General features: G+C 33.7%; 1 protein-coding gene across 1 annotated transcript; it reads left to right on the plus strand.

The window, feature by feature from the left end:
• The first annotated feature begins 339 nt into the window (after nt 1-339).
• On the plus strand, nt 340-4,520 carry LOC135209673 (B-cell CLL/lymphoma 7 protein family member A-like). Its single transcript, XM_064242408.1, has 4 exons — nt 340-564; nt 2,253-2,319; nt 3,380-3,485; nt 4,268-4,520. Exons 1-4 carry the CDS (start codon nt 473-475, stop codon nt 4,381-4,383), a joined length of 381 nt encoding a protein of 126 aa, XP_064098478.1. The 5' UTR covers nt 340-472; the 3' UTR covers nt 4,384-4,520.
• Nucleotides 4,521-10,671: the final 6,151 nt, after the last annotated feature.

Raw genomic sequence — 10,671 nt, forward strand, 5'->3', positions numbered from 1 at the left:
GTGCATATAAATCTCTAGTTTGACATTTTGTTATACTTGTCAATTTCAGACCATCTGTCATGTCTGCATCGTTCGCCGAACCTTTCCAAGCGACGTTGCAAACAGTGTTTGAAAAGTGGTTAAGCTTTTGCCCCACAAACATCTACCAAATTATCGTATATAATGACATCTCAGCCATGGTACTGTAATATGATTTTATTTGTATTATAAGTATTATTATTATATCAATATATGCATGAAAAAAATACCAGTTTCTCGCTTTAAAATGTAATTAAAACTGAGGGAAGGGAACCAGGTTTGCCTAATAGAAGCTGACTTACAATCCTAACGAAACGCGCCCTCGTTGTCTTCTTCCCCACCAGACAGACGCCCGACACAAACACAACAGCCGACGAGGGGGACGACTATCGAGGATATCTCCGGTTTTATCACCTGTGTCTGACTCGAAGGACTTGCCGAAGGACTCAAGATAATGATGTCGAGGTCACTCAGGGCAGAGACTCGCTCCCGAGGGAAGGAGGACTCCAAAAGGCCCATGCAGTCGTTAGATAAGGTCCGACGATGGTGAGTACCTACTGCTACGATGGCTGGCTGGGCTTCCAGTAGTAGGTAGGTAGTTTTAACCTCAACTCAAGTTGACAGCTTTCAATGAAGCCAAACATGTTCCATGTGTATTTTTAACGAAAATTACCATGATACCTTTATTATATTCGAGCGCAGCTGTAAAATAGAGTTATTCGGATATTTGTATTTTAATTTTGAATTGGCATTCATTTTCGTAGGAACTGCCATTTTAACTTGTTACAACCATATTTTTTGTTTTTGTTTACATAATATGTGGACTTCAGTGAGGAAATGGAGATTTTTTATGTGTTTTTTTCTAAAATGATACAACAGCTTGTACTACCTATCGTAACCTGATCTACTGTAGCTAGGTAGGGCAGCGGTTACAACCATAACCTAGTAATTTATGGTGCCGGGGCTTCCCTACTAACAAAAATGAATTTTACAACAGTTAATAGGCTAGTCTGATATTATTACCTTTAATGTCTTGCTAAATATATGAAATAGGTAATTGCAGTTATTTAGGATACCGAGTTTGAATTTTTATAGGTACCTATGTAGTCTAGATATAGGTAGGCTACAAATCTTAAAATATTTCATGGGGTTACTTTCTGCATAAGGTGGTACTGTTGATGAGTACCAGCCATATTGTGATTAATATTTAGGTAGTTCCCTTAATTATGAGACATTTGCGTGTAAGATACCTCAGTCTTTGGATCATAGAAATCAAACCTGTTATTTTATACAAGGGACATTTTCAGGTTTGATTTAACAGGTTTTAATTAGCATTATTTGCCTTAATATTAAGAATATAGCTAGTAGATTAGGTAATGAAGCATTTAAGTTGATCACTTGACATAATATAATCGTTTTGGGATCTTTCTTAGATACCTAGTGGCCCACAAGAGTTTTAACCCAGTGTATAGCTAACCACTTTCCGTAAACCATAAACAAAAGACTGTAAAGATAATAAAGGTAATGACCCCAAACAAATTTTAGTTCAAGGTAATGACCACCAAACTTTGCTGGGGGTCACTAGCTAGTTAAGATCTAAATTTTGCTTGTGTTAAATTAATCATATAGGGTGTAACTAAGGAAAGCAGAATAATAAATAAATAGAACAGGAGCAACAAAGAATGTTTTGAGACCTTCTTGTTACAAGAGTATTTTTTCTACATCAAACAACCACAGAAGAAAAAGACATTGTTTTATTTTTATTTTTTTATTTATGATTGCAGAACGCACAGAAAATTTTACATAAATTAGATATTGATACTAAGAAACTTAAATTTCAAAAGGGGATTAAAATCTGTTTGGTAATAAAGGTTGTTTAGAGTAGTTGCACTGTACCACAGTAATTTGCCAAAATATAATTTTTCCCCTAAAGTATATTATCCAGGTCACTAAAGTTATCGTTTCCAGACTTAAAGAGGGCTGGATAGAAGGTTTTGTTCTTAAATAAGAATTAGAAGGAAAAGGTTAGAGGTGGAAAATTATTTGGAAAAAACCAAAGGGAAGGAATGAAAAGGAAAAACTAGAAAATAAGAGTACACCTGGTGCTGAAGGATCTTGCATAGAACCTTTGTACGTACTACTAACAGTGTTTCATGTATGGCATGCCATAGACAGTACCTCCTTGTAGTATTATTACTCTGACGACATTGTTTTGATTTTCATTTCTTTTTCAGGGAGAAAAAGTGGATTACGATTCATGACACCACAATGAAGATTTACAAATGGGTACCAATAGCTGATGTAAGTATTAAAGTATTTCCTTTCTTTCTTGTGTAACTGTCGTATTACTGTTCTTATAAATAGGATAATATCATGGCTGGGCTTAGTTTAGTGTGGCAGGTGAATTTATTTCCATCATTTAGAGGCTTATTCATACTTGCAGAAAGATTTCAAAACTAATTAAATTCTCTTCTAAAGAACTGCTTGTCTTTGGTAAAAACTTGTTTTATCTGTGCCCCCTCATGTTCTCTGCTGATTGCTTGAAGGCTTCCTAGGGCCCTACTGGTGCAAAGAAAACTTTTGGAAATTTTATTGGTATTATAAATTACTGTAGGTTCATTTTAAAGCTGATTAAGAATGCAATTCTTAGAGGGGGATGTCTCACCTCCCAACCTAAACTATACTCGTTTTTTTTTCCATCTGTCCACCAGCCTGTGGTGTTTGCGTATGGTAACACTCCGTCCTGGGGTTTAGATAGTTACATTCAGCTTACATTCAACAATTATAATAATATCCTATTTCGAATATTAACGGTATAATTCGCATACAGTAAATTATTAAAACACTTTTCAGTTGCAAATGTACACCCAGATAACCTTTTATTTACCTAAAATTTAGATGTAGCGTAACTATTTAAAGCCTGGGATGCAGTGTTACCATGCACGACCACCACAGGCGGATGGACAGATGGAAAAAAACAGAGTAGTATAGTAATATTACTATTTGTTAATTAATATTTCGGGATTGGGTCTTTCCACCCTGAAATGGTTAAATATATATCTTTAGATATTTTTTTAAACTTAAGGAAACCTGTACAGTATCTAGAGCAAAAAACAATGTGCATTTCAATATTTATGGAAAGTACAATATTGAATCATTACCTGTATTGAAGCTAAGTATTCATGAATTCATCTTAGAATGTTTCATTCTACAATCAGAAATAGAATTAATTTATTTCAAGGTGTTGTTATCATAGGTTTATGAGTATGCAAACTACTGTGATTTTTCAGTTGCAGACTGATATACAGTATTAGGTTATTTTACTTTTGATAATGCACAATATACTTTTGCAATGTTTCAGGAACGTAAGAAGAAGAGTGGCAGTAGCTCCAACAAAGAGAACAGAATCTCTAGTCGTGATAGCAGCATGTCTGCATTTCAGATGGGTGGTGACGATTCTAACACAGGTATGTTTTTCGTTTCTTAAAAGTTTGCAGAAGGTACTTATGGCAGTCACTCACTAGCTTCCATCTGTAGCTCCTTTGTTAACAAACTTCAACTTCAGAACTAGCTTTGCACCAAAGAATTCTTCTATATAAAGACTAAAGTTTACTTGAAGCCTGTATCAATTGTTAGAATATATTCAGTCCTTGCATAAGTAGGTATGAAAGCTGAAATTGTGGCTAAATCAAGTAAATACCAGTTTTTGTTAGTGACATGGTATTATCTCGTAAAATGTAGGCATTGTGTAATAATGAATCTTACAATGATAAATTAAAACAGATCTAACCAACTTTTCGATTGGTGTGTTGTCCATTCGAAAATGCATGCCACATTGGTGTACATACTATCCTGTCATTAGATTGGTCACACTTGTCTGACCAGTTGGCATTTGATGAATAAACCACCTTACCCAATCCTTGAATGTAGAGAATTCAGAAAAATGCCTACAAGCAAACATATCTCCAGTTTTCACCCACAACACAAGAGTCAGAAACATCTCTTGAAAGAAATTTTGTCTGAATCTTAATTTTTTTTTTCATCCAATTACTCTGTGAAGTTTTTAAGGAGTTGCAGCATATCGAATAATATGTACTCTAATAATCAATAACAAGCCCATAAGACAAAAGCAATATACATTTAGAAATGGCTATTTTGCTAAATCATGGGACATTAGCTGTAAATGTTATAGTATTTTGCATGTATTTCATTTTTCTAGCAAACAATGTATGCTCATCTTTATTTTCAGCTATGTCTGTGATGAGTGACTCTCAAGATGCAACTGACTTCTCTTGCAGTCAGTTCAACATTTCAGAAGATTCCAACTCAGAGCCACCATTTAAAAAGAAATTAGCAGAAAGTTAGATTTAGGTTGTCGTGGCATATTGTCGTATATTTTTATTTTATTACAGAGATGTGCAGATTATAATTAATTTCCTAAACAGAAGGGCATCAGCCCAGGTATTTGAGCTTTCGGTTATTTTGAAGGGAAGACGTTACTATATGTAGTAGAAGGAATGTACTGGAGTGAAGACCAAATAATCAAAATTGATTATTTCATATATTTTAAAGTCCCGTTTATGTACTTTTGACTCCTGATATTTATTTTGCACTCCTGTGCATGGCCAAAAAATATACTTTTCCAGATTGAGAGGAAAGCTGATTTTTGTACTTTAACATTGAGAGTTATATAATAGTGTAATATTGTTTCTGTTTAGTATATCAGGCAAAATGAATCCTTATTGGTTAATGTTCTTAAATGTAAGTGGAAGTTAGCTGTTTGTCTTGGAATTAGCTCCAAGTCTGTCTTTGACTAGGGTATTTATTTATTTAGAGATTTTTAGAGGTATTTAAATGTTCTTTTCTGTCGTTAATCATTGCAAAGTAAAGAGTTAATAATATATCTGTGCTTCCAACACAGTTAAGTATTTAACCTAGCATCACCCAAAGTGATCTCTCTGGAAAATTAATGTTATGTATTTTATATATAATAAAGTATGTACTGTAAATCTTAAGCACTCAAAATTTTGATAAATGGAAAGTCAGCCAAGCAAAGTGGGATTTTAGACATTTTATGTACACCAGGTAGGGAGGCAAGTTTGCCAACAAATGAAGTATGGCTTAATATGGTTGCATATGTACTAAAAACATGAGTTTTAATTGTAATCAATTAAAGTCCTGGATAACTTACTTTTCAATTTTAAGGAGGTTTTTTCAATTTTTAACCGGCTGTACTTAATTGCTGTTGGAGTAACAATGACTTGTGTAAGCGATGACTGTCCTAGTGTCCACAAAATGTATTCACTAATTTTTTGTTTGACTTAACTTAAAATGTATCACCTGTGAATGACTTGGACCCCTACTATACTAATTTACGGGAAAAAAATACTTTAATATTTTTTGACCTTGTGTAGTATGCCTATGCTACTTTTATGTAAAATATCATGCTTTAAAATATTTTGTGGTTCCCACTTATTACATAAAGGGGCAATGGCATAAAAATTTTGTGGTAATAGAAAGGTGGAGTTTTTCAGTGTCATGTCATAATATAAAAGAAATCATTAGGAATTCTGTAACTAAAAGTGAGAGACCCCATATGAATGTATAGGTTTACCTTGCCCTAAGAGAGTATTTTGTTAATACAAAAGTTCATAAAAATGAGAGATGACTGGGGAGACAAACGGCTGGTGGCACCGTGTTTAGCCTAGACATGTTGTTGAGGGAGAGTTTGAACCTTGTTCGCTATGGTGAGGGAGTGAGCCTACAGTACCTATGTTGCCCAGGCAACAGCACAAAATTAATTCCTTTTTTTAAATGCTTTATATAAGACAAACCTCTGTACTCTATATTTTTCCATGGTAATCAGAGTTATTACTGTAACTAGCTGAGAAATCATGGTCTTATTAAAGTTAGTTTACTGTTCTAGAGTATATTAGCTTTGTAAATGGTAAGAATAAAAAGTCATTAAAAGTTATTACAAGAGAATAATTTATTATAACAGGATGTAATTTGGAACAGATGGTAATGTGAACCTTTAAGTTAATATGATAATTTTGATACTTTTTTTGTCAAAACTCAGTATTACTTTTGTATTTTGAAGCAACTGTGAAAGAAAAAGAAAATACACTTCTCTAAATGTTGGAAGGAGGTAATTTAATCCCAGTCTTAGTTTAGTTGTGAATTACATTTATTTGTATTTTCTCTACAACCAATAATGTTATGCAATATTAAACCCTATATTAAGAAGTAATTCCTCTGTAAGGGTGAATAAGAATACAGAGAAAATTGTTTTAAACAATACCAGGAAAAGAAATGACCAAATTAACCATTATTCTCCTGTCGGGGGCTTTGTGCTGCCAACATAACTTCATGTTATTTGCAGTATCCCTTCAGCACCTAACTACAACCTCTTTCATTCGTTTTACTGCACCTCTCTTCATGTTCTCTTCCATGCTCCTGTTACACCTTTCAAACATATGCTCTCAATTTTCCATTCCGCTCAGTATGACCTCTCAGATCACAGCGCTTAGCCTAAATTTAGTATCCCAGTTCCGCTTTTGAGGAGATGAAGTCTCAAGGTTTAGCTCCGTGTAGTTTGAATAAACTCCAAAGATAGGAGGACTGAAACAAAAGATGTGTGCATATATATATATTATACGTATATATATTATATGTATAACTGAATCACGAAAGTTAGGAACGTGATAAATCATTAATTAATTTAAAGATAAATGCCACGAAGGAAAAATAAACGAAGGAGGTCTGCAAGATCTTTCGACTTTAAAAGTCCTTTACTGAGCAGATACTGACATAAATACGAGAAAAGACAATACAAGAAGGTTCGTATAACTGACAGATAGGGATTAGTACCTAGAATCCGACACACCTGGAAGATAAGAAACCTTCCCAAACAAGCATAAACAATGGGTGCAATTAAAGGTTTAAGACTATCATCTCGGATACAATTTCCAGACAATTATAGGTGACAGCTATTCGGAACTTGGTAAACAAAACCATATTCAACAATACATGACAGACATACATTACAACAAAATTTAATAACTCTAAGGCAACTGATTTTTATTTAAGTCAGTAATTATATCTTTGAGGTCATTCTTAAACATGTTACAGATACAAGGGTCTAAATGAAAAAGGCCACGACTAACATTGAAATTACAATGAAAAGTAAGTTGTATTAAAGCAGATTCTAAAAGATTTTGTGATAAGACATCTCTTGACCATGCAATTACTGAACTATCAATCCAATTAATTCGGTGGTTGTTTTCACTTAAATGAATGAATAATGCATTAGATTTTTGCCCAGTTTTTATCTTGGACAGTCCAGCAAAGGCTTAGAAGTAAGGCTAACCCAGCATAAATACTCTGTAAAAACTGGACAAAAATCTAATGCATTATTCATTCATTTAAGTGAAAACAACCACCTAATTAATTGGATTGATAGTTCAGTAATTGCATGGTCAAGAGATGTCTTATCACGAAATCTTTTAGAATCTGCTTTAATACAACTTACTTTTTATTGTAATTTCAATGTTAGTCGTGGCCTTTTTCATTTAGACCCTTGTATCTGTAACATGTTTAAGAATGACCTCAAAGAGATTACTTACTATCTTAAATAAAAATCTGTTGCCTTAGAGTTATTAAATTTTGTTGTAATGTATGTCTGTCATGTATTGTTGAATATGGTTTTGTTTACCAAGTTCCGAATAGCTGTCACCTATAATTGTCTGGAAATTGTATCTGAGATGATAGTCTTAAACCTTTAATTGCACCCATTGTTTATGCTTGTTTGGGAAGGTTTCTTATCTTCCAGGTGTGTCGGATTCTAGGTACTAATCCCTTTTATAATCCCTATCTGTCAGTTATACGAACCTTCTTGTATTGTCTTTTCTCGTATTTATGTCAGTATCTGCTCAGTAAAGGACTTTTAAAGTCGAAAGATCTTGCAGACCTCCTTCGTTTATTTTTCCTTCGTGGCATTTATCTTTATTTATATATATATTGTATATATATATTATATATATATATATATATATATATATATATATATGTATATATATATATTATATATTGGTTCAAAAGGACAGGCATGAGAAATGTGCAGGTAGCTGCTGGCTCTCATGTCTTCTGAAAAGCAAGTGGCCAGAACAACTGCTGTTAAAATATACCAGGTGTTTCATGCATGCAATCATCGTCTTCGTTCGAGTTGAACATGTGTCCTTTATTTTTAGAAAATGGTGAAATTGTCCAATTATTGTCATTATTAAAGCAGTCCAAGGTATAGTATGACGAAGAGGAGGAGGAGGGTTCCAAGAGAGATGAGGATCTGGGTAAAAGGATAAACTTGTGGTCGTAACGGAAAATATGAAATTAATGGAATTAAAAAAAAAAAAAAATTATGTAATTAGCACATATTTACATTCCCTAAGTACTTTACCAATGTTGCCTAAGCGTGAAAACAAGTAGGTATTCTAGTAACAAAACTGTTCGGTACCTAACACTTTCTAACAAATTATGTCGTAAATATAAGAAATGTCATGATTTACTCATCCACGTTGCTTACACAATGGTTTTTATTATCACCAACTTTATTTAGGTATATCATGGAAATTTCATTGCATTCGAGTCTTTTTTTTTTTTTTTTTTTCCAGTACATTGTGGCTTTAATATGGTGCTCGAGGAATAATAATAGGTTTGGTCTAAATCGTTATAAGATCCTAATTTTCTTAACATCAACAGTTCACTCTCAAATGGAGTGACTGTAATACTAGTACTACTACTACTACACCTGCTGTTGAAGTTATGGCCAAAATATCGCCCAAACACCTTGTCTCAGGTGTAAGGACTTCCTAAAATAGATTTTGGTGGCTATGAATAAATTCCATAGCTTTTTCGGCTGGCTTCTTTCTCGACTTGAAAAAAAAAGAAACTCGGTAAGTAAACTTGCTACCGAAGATCCCATAGGGACTTGTACTAAATGTAACTCCCTATATAAGTCTAAAGATGGTAGTATGTTTCTCAGCCATCCGTTCTTTTTCCATTGAAGTTATTCCTGTGTTTCTTCATTTAGCTAATACGAATAGCGAGGACAGGAAGAATTATTTACTATCTTCAATCCTGTAACGTAAAAGGGGATCTACAAAAATACAGGGGGAAAATATAGTCTTCATGGCGTGATATCGTCGTAATGTAGGTATACACCTGTTCTTGGAAACGTCAGTGATAAGCAGGTATACGATATGAATGAAAGCCATTCATTGTAGTTTGTGGCTTGACTACATCCAGTAACATTGACGTTTTTATTCCTAGATATTTGTTAAATCGATGATGATAACAAACAATAAAAGATAAAGCGTATGTAATGGAACACGTTATCTTAGTGAAATGATAAGCACGTACGATTTTGTCTCGAACCAGACGAGTAGTACTACTTTGTTTTATACAGGAGTAGGACTATTGGAATTCGAGATGCTGATGTTATCAAGACTAATTTGTTGAAAGGGAAACTTTAGCATGCACGACTGATAGAACTGTGAAAATTATATAAGATACCCGAGAGAAACTGGCTGTTATTAAACCAATTTTGAAAGATACTGTTGATTAACAAAACCTAGCTCGTGCAGACGCGTTTTAAATCCACCAATTCACGACCAAAATCAAGAATATAGTGTTCCTACTGGGAAGGTGACCGAATGTAGTTATCTGGCTCATGGCACCGGAACACGATAACATATTAATGCATGTATCGTAGTGCATGTAATTTGACTTTTATTGGCGTGATATAATCTTTGATATTTCCATTCGATAACATGCTCCATCCACTACTACAGCACTTGCCAGCAGCAGAGACATTCATGTGTGTCCATCATTAGCTCATATTGCCATCAGTCACGCCATGTAGTACTATTGTTTTTGTAATTTTGATCAGGTGGGGTTTCGTTAGATGATGATGTCTATAAGATTCAACCAAAAGGTATTTTCTTAAGCTCTGGCGTTTGTATAATATAGTATCTACTACAGCAATTACCAGCAAAGACATTCAATAAGTCATGTCACCATGTACGTGTGACCCATTGCCATCAGCTAGTACGTTTGCATGCATCGGTTCGGTCTCGTAATTTTAATAGGGTCTCTGGTATTCTGTAGCTACGTTTCATATAAAAAAATTAAAAGAAACGTTTAAAAATAAGCTTACGACCATTATAAGTCCAAGTATGCTGGCCGTTATTATAATGCTCTACTACATTATATACATTGGTCTCGTAAATAGGAACAAAAAACTTTTAATTCCGATGAGGTAGTCTCTGGTAGTCTATAAATGTTATATAAAAATAAAAAAAAGGCGTTTTTGCAAACTTTTTAATGACTATTTAAAAGTCCATTTTACCGAAGGATAGTGATTAGTGCAAAGCTATGACAAGCTGTTTACTGGCTTCTTTACTTCGAAAATATATTCTCTGGTAGTCTATAAATATTATATTAAAAATGAAAAAAAAACTACTTTTAATATCTTTTTGTGATAATTTAAAGTTCATTTTTATCAAAGGAATAGTTAGTTACCAAGTTATTAACCCGAAGATCTGACAAGCTAAATGTCTAGTTGTTCGCTGGCTCCTTTATTTGGAAAATATATCT

This window comes from Macrobrachium nipponense, chromosome 38 (genome assembly GCF_015104395.2).
Source record: "Macrobrachium nipponense isolate FS-2020 chromosome 38, ASM1510439v2, whole genome shotgun sequence".
NCBI lineage: Eukaryota > Metazoa > Arthropoda > Malacostraca > Decapoda > Palaemonidae > Macrobrachium > Macrobrachium nipponense.